At 49.6% G+C, this 26,037-nt stretch overlaps 1 protein-coding gene across 1 annotated transcript in view; it reads right to left on the bottom strand.

Annotated features, from left to right (window-relative positions):
* Grip2 (glutamate receptor interacting protein 2) overlaps positions 1-25,203 on the bottom strand; it is a 59,967-nt gene extending 34,764 nt beyond the window's left edge. The window contains exon 1 of the mRNA XM_090323950.1: positions 25,149-25,203. Within this exon, the coding sequence (XP_090180076.1) occupies positions 25,149-25,203 (55 nt within the window). The remainder of the gene's footprint in view (positions 1-25,148) is intronic.
* Between the last annotated feature and the right edge of the window lie 834 nt (positions 25,204-26,037).

The following is a 26,037-nucleotide window of genomic DNA, read 5'->3' as shown; positions in this document are numbered from 1 at the left end:
GTGGTAGTGATTTAGAAAGCCTGTGCTCAGGTGCAGAATTGCAAAATAGGGAGCTGCTGCCCATAATTGAAAACAAGCTAAAGCTTTTTAGGGTCCCTGGCAAAATATAGAGAGGACGCCCCTGAGTCAGCTTGAAGAAGTTTCAGAAAATGGATCTTCGCCCATAACCCCCTTAAAATGAAGGGACCAGAGTCATTTTTGGAAGGTGAGATAGGATAAATTAGAGACATGGGAGACAGTAGTTTAAAATAAAAAGGGGGGGGATTGGAAGACTCTTCTAATTCTTCCACTGCCCTGCTACTCCCTATGGCTTGTGTGATAGTCTGTTTTTTCTATTGGTTTCAATAATGTTTTCTTGGTTAATGTTGGAATGCTTCCCTGTTTTCTCTGGCTACTGTAGTCTGAGACCCTCAGTATATACCAGTGCCTGTACAGGTGGAGGAGAATGCTTTCCCGCTTATCAGTAGAGGAAACTTTGGTATTTTCCTGGCCGTGGTGGTGGCCATTGCCACATCTGTAGCTGCCGTTCCTGCCGCGAGTATTGCCCTTGGTACTGCGGCTCCTACGGAGAATGCTTTGAATAAGCCACGCATAATTATTAATCAGACACATTGGGTGACTGGTTACTTGAGACTGTTTTGGGACTTGATCAAAGATGGGCAGGAGTGATCGGTTTGGATTTATTTTTATGCGCTATAATTGTAATATTGCTTGCCTACAAAGTCAACGCAGGACGTGAATGCTAATGTGACAGGCATCTGCTCCCATGGAAGTAGGCGCATCCCCTCAGGTCTGATGTGCTTAAATGGACGGCTGGTAGCCTATCAACCTAAGACAGGAGCCAGGTAAAAAGGACTTGGTGATCCCATGACAGGAAAGAAGACGAGCGAGCTTGGAGATGCATAAGACAGGCACAGTCGATCTGATAGGATGGTAGCCCCACATATCCTAGGGTTTGTTTTTTTTTTTCTAAAATAAAGTCGGGGGACATGTTGGGGGCCGAGTAACACCATGTCTAATAACTTTCTGCTGAGCCAAGGCAAGGCGTGAGAGGCAGGGCGCAAGACTTGATTACAAATGTGTTATTGTTTATCACTCTCTTCTGGGACCTAGAGTGAGGGTATATTAGCTGGAGGGACTTCTCAGGAGGGGGTTTTTTGGGGAGAGAGATTTTCATGCCCTGATGAAGCTGCGTGGCATCTCTGTTCGTGCTCCAGGGAAGGAAGGCTGAGTGCGGGAGGACAGTGGGTCTCTCCTCTGGTGGCTTGGCCTGGTTGGGGTGTGTTTTCCCTATGGCTCCTGCTGATTGAGAGGGACAGGGGAAGAAGGACCCGGACACCTATATTTGTGTTTTCCCGGCAGAGCTTCCCTTTGCTATCTGGCTTTTAATGCCTCCCTCCCCCTATAAGAGAGCAGGTCCCCAGGCAAGTAGATTTCTGTCATAGGTCCCAGACATCTGTCTGCCTCCTGAGGCAGAAGGTGGGGTTCAGGAAGACCCTCCCAGAACAACTGGGGGTCAAACCACAGCCTGAGCTCTGGCAGGCTCCTTCATCCTGATTCCTGTAGGGGATCCTGTCATCTCCTCTGTGAGATGCGGATGGCAGAGCCTTGCAAGAAGCTGGAAGTGGGGGCCGGGAGTTTGGCCTAGTGGTTAAAGTGCTTGCCTAGCATGCACGAAGACCCGGGTTCGATTCCTTGGTACCACATACATAGAAAAAAGCCAGAAGTGGTGCTGAGGCTCAAGTGGTAGAGCTCTAGCCTTGAGAAAGTCCAAGGACAGTGTTCAGGTCCTGAGCTCCAGCCCAGGACTGGCAAAAAAAAAAAGAAGCTGGAAGTGGACGTTTGTGCCAGACTGTCTGCTTCCCAACACATGAGGACTGGAGGCAGCTGTGTGGTCACTGCCCCTCACCCCCAGTGGAACAGAAGCTCTGACCTCACTGGTCTTGTGACTGGCTTAGCAATGCAAATAGAGAGGACAGATCAGAGAACACACGTCTTTGGAGATGAGTAGACCCGAGTTCAAATCTGTTTGACTATTCAGCCTCTGTTTCCTCATCTGCTCAAGGGGCTCTGATGTGGCGAGAACGCTGTGTGGCGCCCTTGGTTGAGTCTGGCCTGCAGTAGATGTGCAGGATGGTAGGTCCGTAGGTTCGTGTGTATGTGGTCCCGGGAGGCAGCCTCGGGGACATGGCAGGGGCTGAGGGTGCAGAGCTTAGCACTGAAGTGCTCATGGGTGACTCACCTTGGTCTTCACATCCCCCAGCTTCCTCTAGACATGCCACCTTTCAACCAAGCACAGATTTTCACTCTCAGTAGCTGCGATTACAGGTGTGAGCCACCAGTGCCAGGCATTCACGGACCATGTTGATTACACACACTCATTCTGACCTTGATTTGGGGGAGCCTTTTGGGGACACCCTTTGCGTTTGCTCACCCTTTGACCCTCCATTTTCTTTCCAGGTTTTCAGATTGATAAACTCCCTTCTTTGCTCAAACTAGTTCAAGTTGGGTTTTGCCTATCCTTCCTTCCTTCCTTCCTGTTGTACAAGGACTTGAAATCTGAGCACTGTCCTTTTGCTTTTTCATTCACTCTAGCTCTCTACTGCTTGATCCTCAACTCTGCTGCCAGCTTTTTGGTGGCTAATTGGAGATGTCTCGCAGGCTTTCCTACTTGGGCTGGAGTTGAACCTCCATCCTTAAAATCTCATCCTTCTGAGTATCTAAGATTGCAGGTGTGAGCCACCATTCCTGGCTTCAGGCTGGTTTCCTTGGTAAAAATCTAGCATTGTCCTTGTCTTGAAGTCCCAGGTTTCAGTGCATAACAGGGACCTCAGCGAAGACAAAAATGAATGAATGAATAGCAGAACACATAATATGTGCTCCAGCTGCTGCCTTTGACAAAGACCCCTTCATTTTCTACCTATGTAGGAGGAGGAAGCCAGAGCTGGACAATGAATTTCTGCAGGTACAGAAGCCCTGACTGAGCAGTTGAACTAGCAGATCCTGCAGAAAGCAGAGTCAGCACAGGAGGAGGATGTGGGGCTCTGCCTTCCAGCTATCCCATGCCCAGCTATGCCCCAGCTGCACACACCAAGCTCCCAGACTCCCTAGGTTTATGTAGAGTTCTTTCTACAGAGAAGGCAGCCCTGGGGAGAACAGGAGGGAAGCACGGACCTCTCAAGGGAGATGAGACCTCAAGATGCTCTAGGCTGACCCACTGAAGCAGAGGTAGATAAGCTCCATTTTGCTGGAGTACTTGCCTTGAGCTTGAGGACAGTGCCCAGGCCCTGAGTTCAAGCTCCACAACCAACCCAAAATAAAGGGTCACAGTCCAGGCTGACCAAGGCATAAAACGAGATCCAATCTAAGAAACAGTATAAATTGGGCTAGAAGAGTGGCTGGAGTGATAGAGTACCTGTTCAGCAAGTGCAAAGTCCTTAGTTTGAGGCCCAGAAAACACGCGCACACACACACAGGAGACAGCTGTACAGAGCCACAAGATGGACTGAAAAAAGGAAAATGATCTCAAGAGGTTCATGATTCTTTTTCTTCCATTCCTCTCTTAGCCTCATGCAGCCCCTAGGGGCTCTGGGTTGCTGCTACCCCTACCTGCTTCCTGAAACAAATTAGCATCTCATTAAAGATCCCTTTCCTTTAATCTTCCTGGCCTTCACTTCCCCCATGGGCCCAATATGACATTTCTGCTGCCCAGTGCTACTGATCTAAATTAGACCCAGGTTTTCAAGGCTGGCTCTGAAGTCAAGAAAGGGGAAGAATTGGTACGTCCTCAGTCTGGTGGAGGGAGAAGACATCAGGCTATCCATTTATCAGACACATTAAGCACCTCCTGTGTCAGCCCAAGAGATACAGGTCTTAATTTTCTATGGAGGAAAGAGGAGAAATGACTTGTAATATGTGTATGATGCTGGGTTGGAGGTGTGTCTCAAGGGTAGGGCATGAGAGCTAATGAGTGAGTTCACAATGAGACACTCAGTGAATGAGTGTCAGTGAGGTCAAGTCCTGGTCTTAGACAAAAAAAAGGGAAAAAGAGAAGTGGTGTCATAAATTACAAGGTGGAAAATGGGTAGAATAATAAAGCGAGCTGTCAGATAACCAGAACTCACACACTCAAGAACATTCCACTTCCCCAAATCCCTACCTGGGCCTTTCTTTAGTCTCAGGAATTAAGGGAGTGCTCAGTGTCTGAGAGAAGATGAGGATGCAGAAACCTGTCCTGAGGCTCCTACCGGACAAATCTGGGACAACTTGAACATCAAAAAGAATGTAAAGCTGTAATATTCCATGTGTGCATAATGATTTTCAAAAGAAGAACAATCCTTACTGGTCCCTTTGGAGGTAGTTAAGGTATGGACTCATTTTTCTGGAAATAAACAATTGAAGGCAAAGTATGAGGTACCAGGGGGCCGATTTGCCTTTGTGTCCTGGGCTGGCAGTATTTTAGGAGAACCTAGTGAGGGAAAGTCATTGTTGAACCACAGAAAATAGGTGCAAAGGAAACGAAAGTAGAAAACCCTGTTCTACAGTGCTAAGAGGAGAAAGGATGGCCCCTGAGCAGCGAAAATGAGAACAGGAGGTCCCCAAGCTCCGGAGTGGGCCTGAGCAGGGCTGAGTCACCCAAAGTGGACTAACTTGACCTTCTGTGCCTCCTGAGGGGCAGAGGAAGTCCTTGGCACTCTGTCAGGCGGCTTAAACTGGACAGAAGCAAACCTAGTGTCAGACTCAGACTTTTACAGACGGGACAGGACAAAAGGGACGTATTACAAAATACTATGGAAACATCCCATGGGGCAGATAACCCTGTTCCTCAACCAATAAGGGGGTGAAAGGGGGTAAAGGGATTGCTGTAGATTGAGATGTAAGAGGGGGACCGGTCAATACAATACCAGGATCTTATTGGGATGCTAGTTTGAATAAACATCAATGAGCTATCAAGAATGAATGGATAATTCTGTTGAGGGGATGCTGTCATGGTAATTATACAAAGAAGAAAAGTCTTTTATGTATTAAAGATATTGATGGGGGCGGGAAAGGCCTGTGATTTGCCTCTGGACTACCTGTTCCTGTGATACAGGTGCCATGTAGAAGTAAATGAAAATTCCAGGACGGCAGGCTCCAGGGTCAAACAGGCCGGGTCTGTTTCATGGTTGGTAACACAGAGGACGACGACCAAGAGCAGAGGGTGACACTTCAGATCTCCCCAGAGTGTTCAGAGGCCGGGCTGTCACGGGCCTCCACCATCAGCGGAGGCCAGAGGGGGCGGACCCTTTAAAAGGCGGGGCCCAGAGCCAGCCAGGCCCCGCCCCCCGCGCCGGCCCCGCCCCGCCCCCCGCGCCGGCCCCGCCCCTCACGCTCTCCCCGCGGCTTCCTGTCTGAAGTCAGCCACCTCGCTTCGCCCGCCGCCATGTTGCTCTGCGTGGCCCCAGGCCCCGCCCCTCACGCCGGCCCCGCCCCTCACGCCGGCCCCGCCCCTCACGCTCTCCCCGCGGCTTCCCGCCTGAAGTCAGCCGCCTCGCCTCGCCTCGCCCGCCGCCATGTTGCTCTGCGTGGCCCCAGGCCACAAACCACCCAGGCCGGCCCTCTGCGGGCGGAGGGCTCTGAACCGTGAGTGACCAGGCTTTCATTTTTCCGTAAGCTACGTCGTGGGAGCTTGAGGGGGACCCCCTTGCCGCCTGCCTTGCGGTGAGGCCTTGAGGGGGGGCGCGCTGGGGGGGTCGTGGGGAAGGGCGGGGAGCGGGGACGGGGCCGCGCGGTTTCCTCCATCCCCGCTGTCGCCTGGACCCTCTGGGTCCCCGGGGAAGGGAGCTGTGCTGGGGGAGCTGTGGCCGCCCCGCAGTGACACCAGGAAGCCGACCTGGCGTGATTCTCCGAGCGCGTCTCCCTGTGACAGTGCAAAAGCAGCTCGGGGGCCGTGCCCCGGCCTCGAGCCCAAGCCCCGGGACTGGCCAGACACACACCCGACCACTCCAGAGACGCACACCCTGCGACCTGGTAGCTCCCCTTGACGGCGCGTACACGCAGATCTGCGTGCCGAAGACGTGATCGCACCGTGGAATACTAGACAGCAACGGAAAAGAATGCCATGCTTCCTGCCACAGAGTAGACGGACCGAAAACACACGGCCTTGAGCTCCACGGATGATGCCTCGTGTTGTTCCAGGCACAGGAACTTAAACAACAGGCAAAAACAAACGTGTGTGTTTAACGAAAACAGAAGAATGGTTATCCACAGTCAGAACTACGGCTGCCTCAGGGTAGAGCAGGGTGGGAGACACAATGTGGAGCTAGCAGTGTGGTAAATTCTCCTCCCCACCCCCCCCATATTTTCTGTTAGAATCAGTTGTACAAGGTTGTTTCATTTTTGGCATTCATATATGCGTTTAGTGTACCTTGATCAGACTTACCGCCTCGTTACTCTCTAATTCCATCATTCTCAAACCAGTTTTAACAAGCTTCATTGTTTCATTTTCACGCTTGTACACAAAGCGTTTTGACCGTAATCACTTTCCTTCACCCTCTCCACTTACTCTGCCTCCTCCCAGCAGTACCCCCATCCTTGACAAGAACTGTTTTACACTCAAATCATTCATTTTCCCCCCTGTCGTGGGTGCAAATTGCTCAAGAGTTTAATCTTGGTGTTCCACCCATGCATATGTAACGTTTAAATAAGGGGCGGTCTTGGGCGGCTCTCTGGATGTAGGGGAATGCTAGAAAGAGAGCAGGCAGAGTTACCATTTTGTCACCAAAATCCCATAGTGGGAGTGGCAGCCTCAGGAGCCTGCCCCAGGGCCAGGAAAACAAAATGGATGAGGAGAAGCAATTAAGAAGCTGTCATCAGGGAGGCAGCTGACATCTGTTTGGGCATCTGCTGAAGCTTGCTCTGTCTCCCCAGAGCCAAGGGAGGAAGGAGAAGGGGCAGCGTCAGGCCCATCCCCAGTGTGAGAAGGAGAAGGGCAGCGTCAGGCCCATCTCAGTGTGAGAAGGAGAAGGGCAGCGTCAGGCCCATCCTCAGTGTGAGAAGCCACAGGCAGTAATGACCTGTATAAACCCAAGTCTCCTTACAAGAAAGGGGGACACTGGCAGGTTTTGATGACACCTTGGCACTCATCACTGGAGGGAGGAGCAGACTGTTCACCCAGAGAGTTATCTGTTAAATGCTGGGGAGGGACAGACCAGTACCTGTGGCGCTCCTGCCCAGGTACCTTACTAAATGCCATGAGTGCTTGGAGGACAAGATTGGGACGCGGTGTGAGGGTACAGCAGAGCAGTTCTGGGAGGTCAGTATGATCCTATGCAAAGAGCATACAGGGGTTTGGGCCAAAAGCAAAGGTGGAAAATGAACTTGGAGATTGCTGCTTTGCAGCAGGCGTGGCCCTAGCTGTCCTGCACCAATTCACACCATCCTTAGGACTGTGGGTGCCACTCACCCTACTTTCCAGAAGGAGAATCTAGGCCACAGAGGTTTGGCATCTCATACAAAGGTGACAGCTTGTTAAGTAGAGAGGCCAAGTCGGGGCTCATTATGCCACTCTTCTTCTCGTTTGTTTCTTGTTCTCCAGGAATGGAAATGCCAGTGTAGCTGGAAGCCAGCTATGCTGGGCATGTGGACCACAGGAGGATTCAGTCCTTACCGCAGTGGGGTTACTGCAGTGGCTAGCCACTTCTGAGGGTAGAGAGGAAGCATACCAGATGATTTTCTTAGGTGCAGTCTGGCAGCTCCCAGCCCAGTAGTAGAGCACGACTGGGCCATCAACAGACACCTGCTTTTCCACTCTGCATTCATGGAATGCTTCCCGGCACAAGTCCTCCTTCCAGATACTAGGGCATGTTGTACTGTTATGTCCTAGGACATGTCTGTCAGATGGCAAGGACATCTCCAATACAAACATCCATGTCTCAGCAACTTTTGATGACTGAGGAGGCCCTTTCCAGCACGAACCCTGTCACTTCCACTTCCACTGTTGATTCATCCTCTCAACAGCAAACTAGCCACATCTATGGTTTTCCATTCTTGTTTTTTGCTTTATTGAGGTCAATTTCATTGAGATCAGGTCTTTCCTAATTAAAACATATAATGAAGACTTGATTCATTAATCACTAATTAGAGACAACTTTATATCCCTCGGGCTTCTCTGTCTGGCTATTTTGTTAGCTTCATTCTCCCAGGTCAGGTGTTTGCAGCACTTAAAGTTGGCATGGAGATTGGATTCTTTTGTCAAATTTTAGATCAATAGCTACGTTTCCTGTGCATAGTTTTAGCCTATCTCAGTTTTATTTTGTGTTGATTGCTTCTCCTATTGATGTTCATGATGGATTGAACAAGTGACAAACGGTCCATGTTTATTTCTTAGGAAATCCATGAGAAATTGAAACACATCATGAGTCAGAAGATAAAAGGAGACAAGACAAAAAGAGATCCAGAGAAGCAGGGCTTTAGTGGCTCACACCTATAGTCCTAGCTACTTAGGCGGCTGAGATCTGAGGATCTCGGTTCAAAGCCAACCCACCATGAAAGTCTGTGTGACCTCTTATCTCCCAAAAAGCTGGAAGTGGTAGAGTGCTAGCCTTGAGCTGAATAGCTCAGGGATAGCACCAAGGCCCAGACCCAGAGTTTAAGCCCCATAACAGACAAAAAAAAATCCAGAGAGAATATGTGTGTAAACCAGAAGCAAGCTAAGACGGAGAGAGTAAGGAACACAGATCATGGTCCAAAACCAACCAGAGAAGGGGTATATAGTGGGGTATATACCCACTATCTGATTAATATAACTGTAACCCCTCTATACATTACCCTGACAATAAAATACAATTAAAAAAAAACCCACCAACCAAAGCAGAAAAGTCCAAGAGACTATCTCCAGTTAACTAGTAAAAAAGTCGGACTAGAACTGTGGCTCAGGTGGCAGAGTACCAGCTATGAGCAAAAGAGTCAAATGAGACCATTAAGACCTGGTATAAGCCCCAGTACCAGCACAAAAGAAAACAGTAAGTAAATATAAGAAAGGCTGGGAGTGTGGCTTAAGTGGCAGAGTGCCTGCTTAGCAAGTATGAGACAGGCCCCAGTATCACAAAAAGGAAAAGGAAAAAAACCTCTTAAATTACATTAACATGAGTATTGTATATGTTTTACCTCAATAAAGTGAATATATATATATATATATATATATATATGTCAGGCTTTTTGTAAACTCCATGTCATTAGAAGGATGGTGGATGTTGCTCTGGTTTGGGTGATATGTTCCCCACAGCACCACGTGTTGAAAGCTTGGTCCCTAGAGTGGCACTGCTCTGCCATAATGTCTAGAAGGTAGGCCTTTTTGGAAGTTTTGGTTGTTTTGTGCCGGTCCTGGGACTTGAAGCTCAGGGCCTGGGTACTGTCCTGTGTTTCTTTTGCTCAAAGCTAATGTTCTGCCCTTGAGCCACAGCTCCACTGCTGGCTGGATAGTAGATAGATTTTCCTGCCCAGGCTGGCTTCAAACTGCCATCCTCAGATCTCAGCCTGCTGAGTAGCTAGGATTACAGGTAGGGACCACTGGCATAACCACTGGCATAGGGGCATAACCTTGAAAGGAATTGTAAGGCCGTGTTCCTCCCCCTGCCCCATTTTCTGTTTCCTGGCTGGTGAATTAAATTGTTTGCTCTTCCACATGTTCTAGCCATGATGTGTTTTCTCCCCATCCACAGGTCCTAACAGTCTTAGAGCAGAACTTCCCAGTTGTGAGCAAAGAAACATTTTCTAGGTTAAGTATCTCCAGTATTTTCTTATCAGTAATGGGATGCCCGGTCTAAGACAGGCACACTTCGGGCAGCAGCCTTGATGGGGGCCTATTAGGGTTTGAATCCAAAATCTCTGAAAGGCTTCTGAGTTAGAGACTTGTTTGCCAGCTGATTTGGTTTTGGGAATGATTGCTGAGGGCAGTCTTGGGGGCTCTGACTTCATCAGTGGATGAATCCCCTCATGGAGATGAGACACCAGCCGGTGGGACTGGCTGGAGGATGTGGGCCACTGGAGGTATGCCAGGAAGGTTGAACTTGGTCCCTCTCCCTCCCAGTCTCTGTTTCCTAGCCATCATGAGTTGAGCAGCTCTGTTTCACCACACCCTTTTCCCACAATGTCTCCACCTTGTCACAGGCCCAGAAACAATGGACTTGGGGCAACCATGATGGACAATCATAGGTCTAGCCAACCATGGATTGAAATTGGGAGCCAAAATAAAAGCTTTCCTCCTTCAAGCTGACTTCCTCAGGCATTTTGTCATGGAGATGGAAAGTTGATGCACATAGGGATCCACTACCTCCTGGGACAATCTAGTCAGTCTCATTGGGCTTTCTGCAGCTGGGAGGGAAATCCAGCACCCCTTCCTGGAAGTTGGAGCCCTTCCCAGTGTGTGATAGGATTGGTCAGATACCACATGGAGAGGCTGTCACTGCCTGCCTGGATCTGGGCAGAGTGGGACAAGTGAGATATTTTATTTATGTGTTGTGCATATTTATTAAGAGGAAGTAAGTAAATTAGGTGCCTGCCATCTGCACCACAATGTATGCCAAGTTCCCTCCCGCCTCCTCCATCTCAGGAGCACAGGCTGCCCAGGAAAGCCCACGATGGTGACGATGGTGACGAGGAGAGCTCCTTCTGAGTACGGTGCCCTCTGCAGTGTGAGCAGCCCTGAAATTAGAACCTTTCGGGGAGGGAATGTTACCAGGAGCTAATGTAGGCCATTTTCTGCCATCTGAAAGGTGGGCGTATTGTCATTCTCCTTTATTTTCTCTTTCTTCCTCCCCACCTCACCCCCAACCAGTCCTGGGGCTTGAACTAGGTGCCTGGGCACTGTCCTGGGGCTTTCCCAAGGCTAGCGTTCTACCACTTGAGCCACGGCACTACTTCGAGCTTTTTCTGTGTATGTGATACTGAGGAATCAAACCCAGGACTTCATGCATGCTAGGCAAGCACAAAGGGGCTTCATTTCTTAGGGGAAGACATTGAGAGTCAGAGGGAGCAGGTCACCTGGGTAGTGAGTGGAGTAGCTGAACTCCAGGCAGGGGTCCTAAATCCTTGAGCAAAGGGCTTGAGAAAAGACCACCAGGAGAGGACGGGGCCACATCCCTGCCTCTGGCACTAGTTGCTCTAGGTCCAGGAGGGTTCCATGATTCTCTGGGCCCTTCTCTGTTGAAAATGAAACCTGATGGGCTCCACAAGGGGGCTGTGTAAATTAATCACCCTTCTTGCTCATCCCCAATACCCTAGCTGGACTCCGTGAAGGTGCCTGCCTCCCACCTCCAAGCAACCACAGCCCCTAACACTATCCAGGGTTTCCAGAGGACTTCCTGTAGCCTCAGCACCTCGGAAAGGAGGAATGCAGGCTGCAAAGGAGAGGAACTTACAAGGGTGCCATTGCTTTGAAACATGTTTTTAGTAGAAAGCAGAGTCATGGGCTAGGGGAGAAAACTGCCCAGGAATACTATACTGCAGAGCCTAATCAGGGCTCAGGACTTGCCACAGTCACAAAGCCTTTAGAGTGATGGGGAGTCCCAGGCCCTGCTCCCATGCTACAAAGACAGCCCAGGCACTGAGCCCAGTCAGCAGCTCCAAGCTCAGCCTGGAGCTGAATCTTTTATGAAGCACTATAAATCTTTCCGAATCACTCCAGCCCACAGCCCACAGGCCCTGCCTGCCTCACTGCCTCTGCCTCCCCGCAGGGCCTTTTCATTAAATGAAGTGCAAGGAATCCAATGCAATTGCTTTTGATTGTCCCCAAGGGGCCACCTGCCATCTCCCTTCAGGGCTCCTGAAGGTAAGGTTTCAGGGCACTCCCACTCAAACAAACATGATGGAGATTTCATGGTAAAAGAGTATTTTTAAAGATGCTTGATTCAGGGGTTGGACGCCTGACTCTCAGTTGGTAGGGGTCTAGCCAGTGAGCAAGAGCAGCAGGTACCAAGTTGAGTCCTGGCCTTGGACCTATAAATATATGCATAAATAAATGAAAGATGGTTGATTCCAAGTCTCCGAGCTAGTATTGGTGAGCCCTGTCAGTGCTCTTGGAGCCTCCTGATGGCTGTGGGGCTGGGGAGGCCAGAAACAGCCCGTGCCTTCTACCAGGACAGTTCCTCTAGCAAGCACCGGGCCGTGGCCCAGTTCTGGGGCTGAGAAGTGGAGGGAAGGACTGCAGATAATGGGGCACATTGTCCTAGGACACCAACATGTGCACTGCAACATGTGGGCAGGTTAGACTAGAAGGAGGCAGAGAGCAGCCTGGGGAACTCTGCATGCTGCATGCGGGGGTGCCTGTGGCTGTCATGAGCAGTGACAACTGTGGTGGCCAGCATGGGCTGTCTTCTCTGCCTCCCTAGCTCCCTCCCCATGCCAAGAGGCCAGGATTATTGCTATTGCTGCTTGCAGATGAGGACATGGAAAGTCCTAAAATGAGAAGCAGAAGGGACAGCAGGAAAAGAGACAGGCATGACAAATCAGGACCTGGCAGTGCCTTGATAAACCCTGACACTGGAAGAGCCTAGCCTCCTTCCACTCCATACTCCTGCTCTCTCACACATGCACACTGCCATTCCAAGGGGCGGAGGCTCCTCCGCTTCCCCTGGCACTGAAGCCCCTCCATGCCCACCCCCGTCCATCTCCTTGCCTTTCCCCATCTTCTGAGCAGAGCTCCTCCCTCTGAATGTCTTCATTTGTCCCCTGGTGTAAAGTCCTCCTCTCCTGTTCTGTAAGGACAGACTTGGGCTTGTTCATTACTGCACCCCACCAAGTCACACGTAGACAGTGACTGGTTCATGCTACTTAGACAATGGGAAAATGAAGACACATCATCTGAGGTCTGAAGGTCAGTGCCAGAGTGCAAGAGGAGGGTGAAATTACAGGGGGTCTAGGCAGCAGTGACAAGAACCTTTCCCTCTGGAGGTCAGATTTCCAAATCAAAGGAGCTGGAAAGTGGGAGTCTCACTCCTGGAGGGAAAGCCAGGAGGCCATGACAGATAGAGAGGGAAAAGTGGCCTAAAACCTGAGGAATAATAATAATCCAGATTATGTGGCCATTAAGAATGACAAGTGTAAGAAACAGCGTCTTTGGGGGAAGCCTACCCAGAACTACGTTACAGGCTGATGACAACCACAGGAAAGTGGAGTCTCACAGTGGCATTTTTTTCATTATTATTATTTTTTTATTGTCGGGGTAATGTATAGAGGGGTTACAGTTACATTTTCCAGATAGTAGGTACATTACTTCTCACACATTGATACCTCTTTCACAGTGGCATTTTTATGAAAGCAAAGGGCTAAAAATAACCTTGGTGTCCAACTGTAGGGGCACAGTATGCCACTCATTGGAGCAGGATATTGCAAGAAGAAATGCTGGTCCTGGAAAGCCAAGTGAATAAGAAGCAAAACGTACTACAATGTATGTATGATACTATGTATGCTACTGTAAGGTATGATACTAACAAGAACAGACAATGAGCCAGGCACAATTGTTTATACCTATAATGCCAGCTGCTCAGAGGCGGAGATCAGGAGTCTCTCAATTCCAGGCCAGTCTGGACAAGAGATTTGCCAGATGTTACATCCATGTGGCTGTGTGTGTGCTTGTCATCCAGCTGTACAGGAATTGTACGTAGGCTAGATTGGGCATAAACATGAAATATCTGAAAGAAAACAAGAGCTGGGATGTGGCTCAAGTAGTAGAGCACCTGCCAGGGACCTGATTTCAATCCCCACAACCAAAAAACAGAAAAAAAAACCACAAAAACTGAAAAATATGGGGGAATGCATACCACATTGCCCAGGGAAATAGATTGTTTGAGGTTGATCTTAGTTTTCTTCTTGGTCTTTATCTTAATATCAAAAGCATCTATATTTGACAATTACATGTCGAGCCTGAAAGTCATTTAATATAAGGGTAACTACTCTTTTTTTTTTTTTTGGTTGGTTATGGGACTTGAACTTTGCACCTGGGTACTGTCCCTGAGCTCTTCAGCTCAAGGCTATCACTCTACCACTTGAGCCACAGCACCATTTCTGGTTTTCTGGTGGTTAATTGGAGATAAGAATCTCACTGACTTTCTTGTACCTGAGCTGGCTTTGAACTGCAATCCTCAGATCTCAGTCTCCTGAGTGTGTATAGAGGCTCACACCTCCAGAACCACCAGTGCCTGGTGGTTAACTACTTTTTAAAATGATAGCCAGAGGCTAGAAAGATGTGTGGCTCTGTTTATTGGTATAGCTGTTTCATTACTAAAAATAGTTATAATGTCCAAAAATATCTTTAAAAGCTTTTCTTAAGTTGGAAATATACTAAAAGAAGAACATTGAAACTAGCCAGGAAAGTTTGCACTGGGAGGGCTGAGCCGGAGTGCAGTTGAGCACTAACCTGGGTAAACCCCTCTTTGAGTTTGTCTCCTTTCTGTCAAATGGAATATTGGTACATTTTTGTTACTGTAAGTACCCAAGGCAGGATAACTTAATAAAGAAGATTTATCTTGGCTATAGTTTTGGTAAGCCTTCTTGGTGCACAGTACAGGCTATGCAAAGCATTCTCTGACAGGAGATTGTGTGTATGTGTGCATGTGCCTGCCTGCGTGCATGTGCACATGGGTACCTCTATGTATTAGGTCGTGGAGGCTCCACCTTAATGACCCTATCTAAACTCGATTGTTTTCTAAAGGCCTCACTTCTGACCACTACCATGGAATTAAGTGCCCTATCCTTTCCACGCCATTAACATAGACACTTGGATTTATCTCCAGCTTGAGTTTGGTAGGCACTGCATTCAAAAAACTTCAGAGTACCCATCCTGTCCAGCCCTTAGGAGATGCTCAATAAATACTGGTTACCCTGTGCCAGATTGCAGCCCAGAGTCCCCTGGACTAATGCACTCCCTATGGGGAGGCAGTTCTTTTTGGTCTGTGAACCTCCATCTATAAAAGAAGAATTGTGCATTACTCTGCAGTAGTAAATGTATGTTTATAATGTATATGTACATATATTTATGGATTATGACATTTCACTACATGTATACATCATACACATTATACAACCTAGGCAAAAGTGGAACCATCTATGCGAAATAGAACATAGATGTCAACTGAAACTCTTCCTATTTTCCCACTGTTCTCAGGAGTCTGTCCTGGTGGATATGGCCATTCTATACTGCTACTCAAGAGATCGCTAGCTGAGCCTGTGAGTTCTTTGAGGGCAAGGGTTACCAAGCTCTTAACCATTTTTCCATTTTTACAGTCCCAGCAAATTGTTGGTATTTGATCCAGAGTTGTTCAGAGAAGGTCTGTTGTGTTCAGTCTGGCGTATTCTTAGAATGAAAGAATGACTGAAAGCACTCAAAAAAGTGTCCCTTGTTGGGACCTTCTGGCCATTGTCCCACCCCCAGGACCCAAGAGGGCTAGACCAAGTGGTCTCTTTAGAAGGGCTTTTCCTGCCGTCCTTAGTTAGGTATGGACTCTTGAAGCCCCTTCACCCCCACTGAGGGAGGCTCCTGGGGTCTCTACCCCTGCTTGCCTGCCCTCCAGGACTGCACTCATCCTAGGCACACTGAACATCCCAGATACCAATCTTTTTTTTTTTTTTTTTTTTTGGTGGGTCATAGGGCTTGAAGTCTGGGCCTGGGCACAGTCCCTGGGCACTTTAGCTCAAGGCTACTGCCCTACCCTTGAGTTACAGCACCACTTCCGGTTTTCTAGAGATTAACTGGAGATAAGAGTTTCACGGTCTTTAGTGCTGGGGCTGGCTTTGAACTGTCACCCTCAGATCTCAGCCTCCTGAGTAGCTAGGATTACAGGCATGAGCCACCCGTGCCCAGCTTGAAGTTCAGTCTGCTGGCACATAAAGCAAGCTCTATATTTCAGGCTCCAGGGACTCTGGTGGGGAATTTTCATAAGCGAATCATTTCTTACCTTGCACTAAGAAATGGACATAGAGGGTAAGCATTTGTTCACTTGGTTGAAGGTAGAGTGGCTATTTGAAGGGCTCCTTCCCCAGTGGGAGTCCCCAGGGCCTGGACTCACTGAGTGTCTTCCCAGACTCTGCTCTAGCTTCCACATCTGTGATCTCATGGTTGGCCCTTCCCCTGCCCCACTTTGGACCAAGTTTCTCCATCCTGCAGGTTGACAGGCCCAAAGCTGATCTGTTTGTTTTCAATTGCATAAGTCTTAAGAGGCAGCACAAGTGGAACAGTCCTTGGGAGAGCTTTGTGGCACACAGTGCCAGGCATATTCTGTAGCTTGAACCTGGGACAGAAGCAGTGGGGACTTCCTGTGCTGCTTTTATAGAAAGCACACATTCTTATCCCTCTCCTTTGTGTATCCTGTATCTCATGGTAGAAAAGCAGAGGGCAGAGCATAAGATAGGATCCCATCATTTGTGTAAAAAAGGGGGAAATAAATCATTCACAGAAACTTAGTCAAGGAAGAATGCTGGGGGTAGGGAGAATGGGGGAGAATGATGGAGGGTCTGATGATGATGATGGTGGTGGTGGTGATGGTGATGGTTATGATGCTACAATTAGGAATGATTTCCTACCACAGGGAAGGAGGAGATGCTGCTGATGAAAGGTGTTTGACTTGAGCTGTGTGGCCCTGCAGTTCTCAAGCAGTTCCCCTTCGGTTTTCATTAGCAATGCAGTGTGTTGCCTAACGCATTTGTAGGAGGTATTTCCCTAGAATGCATACTTAGGAAAGGAAGGACTTGGCAGAGACACTTGCTTTGTACACTGAAAGAACTGTTCAGTCTCCTTTAGTGTGCTCCTTCTCATTAACTTTATGTTCAGGGTCTGCTGCCAGAGTCTCACCAATGCAAGAGCTGGGAATTTTTAAATTTCCTCCTAAAATTGATATCATCCTATTGTTTGTGACCATATCCTGGCACTAATAGAATGATCCCCTAAGATAGTGAGGCTGTCCATCTCCCATCTTCTCTCTGGCCATTCATGTTTCTCCTAATAACCTGCTGCTTAGATCTAGTGCCATACCCTAGATTGCTTATCTTTTCTTATTGACTTCCAGGATATCTTTATGCACTCAGGATATTATTCTTTATCAGTGATGTGTCCCAGAAATACTGTTCCATTCTGGGCTGGGGCTTAGCTTTGAATTCTGTGAGTTGTTTCTTTTGTCCTATACACCTTTTTAAAAATTTTATTATAAAGATGATGTATGGATGATGTATCCTATACACCTTGGTATTTATGTCCTGGTCTTTTAATCCTTTCCCCATGAAGTCTACATCTGCAGGTTCTGTTTCCTCATCTGATAAGGTGACAAGGGCAGAGAATATAGAAGACCCTAAGCTGATGTGCCTAATAAAGTCACTTTCAACTTGCTTCCTATCCCCTCTAGCAGCTGTTGGGAGCTTTTGTAAGTTTGTTCTTTCTCTTTCTCTGTCTCTCTCTGTCTCTCTCTCTCTGTCTCTCTCTCTGTCTCTCTCTCTGTCTCTCTCTCTGTCTCTCTCTCTCTCTCTCTCTCTCTCTCTCTCTCTCTCTCTCTCTCTCTCTGGAAAACCTTTCAGCTACCTAAAAAGCTCAAATTCCTTTTGTTAGTGAGGAAAAGGTCTGAACACAGGGGCCTCTGTGGGCTGGTTGGGTGAGTCAGTGAGCAGAAGGCTGGGTGGGGAATATGGCAGTGTGTCTCACAGCTGCCAGCACAAATGCAAGTGCAAGGTGGTCAGATCTTCAGAAGAAAGCTGAAAATCTCTACTTTTCCTTGAAATCTCCCCTCTCACTTAAAGCTGACCCGAATACAAGTTTTCCTGGCTGTGAGCCAGACATAATTATCTCTGCCTTCCCCTTGTCTTCTAGCAGCAGTGTCTTGTCAGAACTAGAGTAGAGTCCCATGTGCGGTCCTGGGAGGGAAGGAGCTCATCCACGGTCCACGAAGGGTCACTCTGAGACCAAGGGACAGACATCCACTCTGCAATGTTAGCCATTCTTAAAGCTGCCTGGGTTCAAATCCTCGTTCCACTCCTTACTGTATGGCTGTGGGCAAATCTGTAACCTTTCTGTCTCAGTTTCCTCATTGGAAAGTGGGATTAAGTATAGTACCTACCTAAAACAAAGTTTAATGTGAGAGGAAACAAAAGAAATAATAACTTTCTCAGCTGTGTGTGGTGGCACACACCCATAATCTCTGGTTTGAGGCCAGTTGAGCTGCAGAATGAGGCCCTGTCTCCAAAAACCAAGTACTGGGGATGTAACTCAAGTGTAAAAAGCTTGCCTAGTATATGCAAGGCCCTGTTTTCAATCCCTATCACCACACACACACTAATGAACTAGAGCTAGTGGCTCACACCTATAATCCTAGCTACTCAGGAAGCTGAGATCCGAGGATCACAATTTGAAGCCAGCCCACGCAGAAAAGTCCCCAAAAGATTCTTATCTCCAATTAACTGTTCATAAACTGAAAATGGCCCTGTGGCTCAAGTGGTAGAGCACTAGTTTTCAGCATCAAGAGGATCAGGGACAGCACCCAGGCTGAGTTCAAGCCCCATAACAGACCAAAAAAAAAAAAAACCCAAAAAAAAACGTAGTACTTACTTTATAGGGGTGTTACAAAAAGTAATATAGGTGATGCATAAAGCACAAAGACACAACCGGATGGCTGATTGTCAGGAGTAGTATAGCCTTGCTCACTCACAGGTTCAAGACCCTGTTCCAATATCACCTGTCAGGCAGTGCCCTCCCTCACCATCATTTCTCTGAAGGATTTTCACAGGTACATTTCAGAACATATTCCATTTGATCTCATTAGATTCACACAGCATCCCTTTGGAGAGGGTTATTTTATTATTTTCCTGAAAAGTAAATGAGGCCCAGACGGGTTAGATAGGTAGCCACAGAAATTGGTCAACGAACTGAGACAGACCCCACTTTCCTACCTCTGGCCCCGTGCACTCTTTGGGATCCCACTGGCATTCAGCTCTCAAGCTTGTGGTCATGGAGAGTGCCCCAGGACAGAGATATTGTACTGCCAGGCCAGTATGGTCCTGTTCCCTGGGTACCTAGGCTCCACCTCCATCAGTCTAGTCTTGATCCCACTGTATTCTCCCATTTGTCATCTCTGGATTCTCACCATAACTCTTAGAGCGGTGAGGCTCTCATTTTGCAGAGAAGACAAGGGAGACTCAGAGGCAGAGTCATTCATACTTATACAGCTTGGGGCAGCTGGCTGGGCTGGAAGTCAGCCACTTGGTATGGCCTGGAGGTTTGACTAAGGATCAGGAAGGGTAGAGGCTGCACATAAGCCATGGGGAGGCTGTTCAGCTTCTCAGGGTTCCCTTTGCTAAGGGGCAGCTCAGGACAAGTCCTTGCCCTGTCTCTTTCTTCACGGGATAGGGATGTAGGAAGAGCCATCTCAGGCCTGGCTCCTTTGCTTTCTTCCACAGGTAAATGAGACAGGCCCATGTTCCTACAAAGTCCCACGTGGGGAAGGAGGCAGATGAGCAGTTAGGTGCCAACACTTGTGGCAGGGGGACTAATTCTGTTTCGTTGAGAAAGGGCCCACAGCCTGGTCTTGAAGGCAGTCATAAGATGAGTGCCAAAAATGACAGGAAGAACCACTGTGGGCACTGCAGGCAAGGGCAGCAGCCTGAGCAAAAGCTCAGAGATGGGACAGAACACGCCCTCCGGTAGGGTAAAGTGGTGAGAAAACTTTACTGTAGCCAGGAAGGGCCAAGAGTATAGAAGGTACAAACCAGAGCCTCTGAGAGGACTTAAGATCAGATGAAGGACTATTTGACCCACAGTGATTTTTATTTCAATTGGTAGTTAACATTTTATTTATTTATTTATTATATATTAATGTATAGAGGAGTCACAGTTAAATTTGCCAGACAGAGGGTACATCACTTCTCACACATTGACACCCCATCTCATGTTTTGTGTGTGTGTGTGTGTGTGTGTGTGTGTGTGTATGTGTGTGAATGTACGCGTGTGCGCGTGCGCGTGCGCCAGTTCTGGTCTTGAGCTCAGGGCTTGAGCACTGTCCTTAGACTTTCTCAAGACTAGAGCTCTATCACTTGAACCTCAGCACCACTTCTGGCTTTTTCTATGTATGTGGTGCCCAGGAATCAAACCCAGGTCTTTGTGCATGCTAGGCAAGCACTCTACCACTAGGCCAAACTCCCAGCCAGATTCTATTTATTTATTTATTTATTTTTGCTAGTTGTGGGGCTTGAACTCAGGGCCTGAGCACTGTCCTTGGACTTTTCTCAAGGCTAGAGCTCTACCCTTGAGCCACAGCACCACGTCCAGCTTTTTTCTATGTATGTGGTGCTGAGGAATCAAATCCAGGTCTTCGTGCATGCTAGGCAAGCACTCTACCACTAGGCCAAACTCCTGGGCCCCCTCTCATGTTTTTGCCCCATTTCCCTCCTCCCGCCCCTTGGTAATTAACATTTTAAAGTAAATAGATCCTATGTGAAACTCCATAGATTTTTAGATTCTGTGATAAAGTCTGGCCAGTTGAGACAGAGCTCTTATGAGGCCTATGTTCTCTGTTTAGCTCTGCCCCTCGGGCCCAGTTCACTCACAGTCCACACAGAGCTATTGTACAACTACCAAGGGCCAGCACTGTTCTCATTTGTAGAGACCCAGCTTTCATGGCGTTTCTATACTAGTGGGAGAGAAAGGACTGCTGTTGTAGATGGGATTGTCAGGGAAGGTTTCTCTGAAGACATAAATGTAGGAGGATCTAAATATAGGAACTGAGAGAACAGTGAGTGCAAAGGCCCTGAGGTTCTCTTCACTCATTTTGTGAGTCTCTTGCCCTGCCTATGTAATGGCATGTACAAGTTTAGAGCCCTACAGTAAGTATTGGAGCATGAAGGGCAATTTGTAAACATGGAAATCACTCTTGGATGTGTTTCCAGTACAATACATTTAATCAGTAGTGAGGAACACAATAGGACACAAGAAAGAGGCAGAGATGGCTCATACAGGGAGCCCAGGACTGAGAAGCCAAGAGCAGGTGTGGAAACCCTTGCTGCCTCTTCTCCAAGTGCATCATCTGCTAGACACTGCAGTGTAGGAGGTAGAAGCAAGGGAAGAGAGATGGACAATGCTAATGGCTTGCATCCCTGAAGGTGGTTTTAATTATTTCTCTTCCTAAGCTTACTTGGGCTGCCACTGTGAAGATCCACTACACAGGAATCCTTTTGGTGCCCTCCTCCTCTTTACAAACAAAATCAGAGTGTGGACTCCTTGTCCTTTTACCCACAAAGCAAAAGAGAGATGCTGTTGTTCTAAAGGTGTAGGAAGGAAAACTCAGTCCCAATCTCATTCTGCCCCTCTGGCTTGCCCTGGCTTGGGAAACGGGGATTCTGCTCACTGACATTGCATCACAGGAAATAACTTCTGCCATTCAAGGCTTTATTCATATTTCTGGAGATACAAGGAGGCATTTCAGATCTGTTTGGCTGTTGACGTTGCAGTGATTAAAGCAAAACAAAAGATTCTTCCACAAGTATGGACGGTTCTTCTTATCTGGCTCCCTACTACCTGATTTCAGGCAGCAAGCAGATGTTTCACCAGCAGGGAGCTGATTAGCTCCAGATGTGCTTGTCTGAGTCTTGGGCATGCACGCATTCATGCACTAGTAGGCACACACACGAGGACCCAGGGCAGCAAACATCACGCACTTCCAGCACTTGGCATGCCCACAAGGACCATTTGTAATCCCTGCATGCGGTTCTGACAGAGAGTTGAGCAGCATCCGTGAGTAGCCAATGAAATCCCGCCCTATCGTCTTCCTGTTGTCTCCTAGGTAACTGGCATAGGACACATCAGCTAGCAGGGAATCACAGGGGACACACGCACACACACACCCTACCACCCATAGTTGCACGCTCAGGAACACATACCCATCAGCACCGTGGACAGCTCCCCATGGTGGCATTCAATGTCTTCCTTTTGGCAGCCTCATTTCCAAGTTTCCCCACTTCCGCCCCCCTACTTTTGCCATTTCTCAGCCTGGGATGCCTCTCCCGCTGTTTCCCCCTTCCCTCAGAGCCCTGCTCATCTTCAGTGCCAGCCCAGTCCTTGATCGAGTCCTCTAAAGGTGTCCATCATGGAGTACAACCCAGTCCTTCCCCAGCAGTCCAGGCCCAGTGTGAGTCTGCCCTCCTCACCACTCTCCCTCAGCTCTTCCTCTCTGCACAGCGCCCTGCAGAGCAATGCTGCCCTCTGCACTGTGTCTGGCTGGGCTTTCTCATTCTCTAGCTCCAGTTCAAGTCACCTTCCCCAGCACCTAGACTCCATTGAGAGAAACTTGTCCCCTGGGGCTTTCCTCCACGTCTTACCTAAGTTCCTAGGTTGTCTCCTATCACTGAGTACTCTAAAGCTATCCTGTTGACTTTCTTGGGCTTACTGATTCTTTGTCTCCCCTGTCTCAGAAAGTCTCCATCTTGTTCACAGCTGAGCCCCGAGTCCTCACAGCCATCTCCATGGTGCTGCTTTGGGTCCCTATTTCCCCCTTTCAGAGAGTCTATTAAGCCTCTGGCTAACATTCCAGATGTCTAGTAGAGAGCGAGAAGGACTGGTATAAGGGAGAGCATTCATCAGTCCACACCGTGGCATATGCTGCTGGTGGAAATCTGACTTCTCAGCTGGGCCATCCTACCTCCCTCACATCTTCAAGCCCTGGGCATTTCCCCCTTCTTGTCTGCGGGACTAGGCACCTCAAGACTAAGGCCTGCGTGTTCGTGAGCACGTGACTGGTCCTGGGGCCAAGGCTTATCAGAAGAAAATGTGTTACTCTCTACAGGATCACATTGGAGCTTGTTGGAAGATCAGTCCATGAGAATGTGATCAAGAGTCACATATACCCCAAGAATGTGGTGGAGGAAGAATCCCCGGCCCCGATCTCATGGCGCACTGTCTCTCCTCAGGGTTATGATTCCTGGCCAGGCCAGGTGGTGGTCAAGTAGCTACCTGGTAGGGAAAACCCTGCAGCATTCCTGTAGACTCTAGCAATATAGAGACTCATGTTGACCATTTATAACCCTGGGGTCCTGAGTCCTCCCCTGAGCATGTTCCAAATCATTTCCCCAAACCTGAAGGTGAGCTGGATAGAATAATGGAATAGAGGATTCATGTTTCTTGAGCACCTACTATGTGCTGATCCTTGCAGTAGGCTATGCTAGTACATATTCTTCATGACCATTCTTCCTACTTAATGGATAGGAAAGAACCCCACAAAACTACAGCTAAAACAAAACAAAACAATTAGTAGCATATCAAAGGTCACGTAATTTGGCACTTGTAAGGGAGTCTAGAACTGGTCTTTACTTAAGACTGCTCTTTTTCCCCCAAGGCCTTAAACTACTCAACATCATGGTACTCAGAGGAGCTGGTCTTGTACAAAATATCCCTCTGGCAGATTAAAGCTCTACTCTATGTCTGCTATGTCTGTGACCCTGTCACTGCATCTCTGACACCCTCAGCTTGGCTGATTTTCCACCATGCTGGACCCATCTCAGAGCCGTTCATTTGAGACCATCCCACAGGAACCAATTTTCCTGTGGCCCAGAAAAAGCTAGAGATTTTGTCTTGCAGAGTAGCAATTTCCTGCCAGTGTGGGCAGTTGTTCTAGCCATCCTCTGATTTCGTGCTGAGCTTAAGGATCAGTCCCAACTAAGATTTTCCAGGGAAAGCTCAAATGTTAAGTACCTTCTGGATTGAGAAGGCCGCCCTGGCCCAAGAGATGGCTAGTGGCAGATAAAGCAACTGTAGCAGTCATAAGACTGTGTCTCATGCATGTCACACATCCGCACCCCACCTGCATCTCAAACATGCCACCCACATGCCCTGCACCGTCCCCACACATGCACACACAAACACTGCACACGGGTGGAAGGGTTAGAGGCCTGAGCTTGCTCCAGGCTGTATGATCTGCTGGGGCCAAGACTTTACATCTTCTTTCCTGAAGCCCTGGGCAGGACAACAGGAAGTCAGCCTCAGGGAGTGTGACTTGTCAGCTGGTTCTGCAAGATGTCCTTAGTTTGCTCTGCTCCAAGTCCCACACTCCAGTCACAGCCCCTCTGCCTGCCTCCCTCAACTTGAAGGATGAACCTGTACCCTAAAGGTCTGTCCACTGGATCAGAGCAATCTGGGGCAACAGCTAAGGCCTGATATGCTCTAAGCAAGACCCTCTGCATGCTCAGTGGTGCAGGGGTAAGAACTTACTCAGCCTTGGGGAATAGGGCAAGGGACAAGACCAGTGTTCCAGGTCTCCTGTCACCCCCAGCACCACACACCCTGGCCTGGGTTGGAAATGGAGCTTTCCCATGAGACTAGGTGACATCCATTGTGTATGTATGTGGGGGGGGGGGTGGCTGTGGGGAGCAGACTGGAGGGAAGAGGGGTGGAAAGTACCAAAAGCCATATGGACTCGGGGTCACATCCCAGCCTCCCCCCTCTCCTGGCTGTGTGACCTTGGGAAGGAGGGGGGCTCATCCCTTCTGAGGCTGGCCTCACTCCCTTCTCTGGGGTGCTTGTGAAGGTTAAAGGCAGGCAAGTGTGGGGCAGGCCTGCATTGCCCAGAGTGTCCCCCCGGTGTGAGCCACGGGACAGAAGCTGCCATTCTTGGTTCACCTGTCCCGGATCCCAGCTCTGGAAATTAATTAGCACGCAGCCCAAACTTTGCTGCTGGCAGGCCGAGGCTTGGCCCTCCTCCTCCCTGACCCTCCTCCCTCCCTCTGGAGGCCGGACCACAGGTAAGCAGAGGGTCGGTGAGCGCTGGGTGCGCCGCAGCGCTGCGGCAGGGCAGGCCGGGCCCGGGCCCCTGCCCACGCCAGGCTCTTCTCAACTTCGGGCAACTGCGGGCTCCGGGGCCCACGCAGCGGCGCCGCCAGGAGTGCCAGGGGAAGTTGGGTGGAGGCACGGGTCCACGGGGCCCCAGTCCGAGCCGCCTCTGGCGGGTCCCGGCCCCCCACCCCGGCGCTGGTGCTCCAGCGGCTCCGCGCCGCGCCGTGTCCCGCGGTGACCCCGATCACGCTCCACGCTCGGGGAGCTCCCCTCCCGCGCTTCCCCCGACCCTCCTCGGCCTGGCCTCACACGTGCGCCCCGGGCCCGCTTGGCCCGGCCCCGGGCAGGGCCCCGCCGGCACGGGGCCGCCTCCTACCTTCGTCCGGCAGCCGCTGCAGACAGAGCGCGAGGTTCCTCCGCCAGCCCCGCATCCCCGCGGCCGCCCTGCGGCCCGGCCCGGCCTGGCCAGCCCGGTCCCGGTCCCGGCCCGGCCGAGCCGAGCGGCGCGGCGCAGCGCTGGGGAGGGCCGCGGGCCGGGGCGTCGGGCATGGGCGGCCGAGCAGGGCGGGGTGCAGCGCGGCCGCTGGCACTCGGCTCTGCCCCTGGAGCCCGCGGCGGAGCAGCGGAGCAGCGGCGCCGCTCGCGGAGCAGAGCGCGCGTTTTCCCGGGCGGGGCGGGGCGGGCGCGGGGACGGGCGCCCCTAGGAGCTTGAGCTGCTTGTCCCCGTGTTTGCCTTGCGTGGAAGATTGGCTCACCTCAGTGTTCCCCAGTTGACAGTCAAATTCCTAATCTGCAGGAAATCACAAACAGATAAAGGAATGGGTGAATGAACGAAGGGAACGAGGTCCAAAGGAATATGAACAAATAACTGAGTAAATGAGCTGGTGAAAAGATGAGTGGGCAACAAAGGAGTGAACAAAGGAGGTCGGGTACTGGAGATAGTATGAATAACTCAGCGAACACGGCTTGTCTTCTGGCCTCAGGTGTGTTCGTGGCCAAAGGGACCCCGGGGTCTCTCCAGGAACTCTTCATCTCCTCCCTCATACCTAGGGGTCATAGTTCAGGGGCCCTCGAGGCTCAGGAAGGGCTTGACTCGTCTGTAGATCCATAGAGAGAGGAGGCGGATCTGTTAGATCACGGCTAGATAGCAACCACTGCCCCTGATACCGGTTCCACCCAGCCAGAACTGAGTTCAACAGGTCTCAGGCCCGAGGAAACACAGCCTGGAGAAGTTGTTTTTAACTCATCTCTGTGAGAAGGGGGAG

This window comes from Megascapheus bottae, chromosome 33, assembly GCF_031878675.1.
Source record: "Megascapheus bottae isolate mThoBot1 chromosome 33, mThoBot2.hap1, whole genome shotgun sequence".
Lineage (NCBI taxonomy): Eukaryota > Metazoa > Chordata > Mammalia > Rodentia > Geomyidae > Megascapheus > Megascapheus bottae.
The sequence above is the reverse complement of the archived record's forward strand: the minus strand, read 5'-3'. Positions and strand labels throughout refer to the sequence as shown.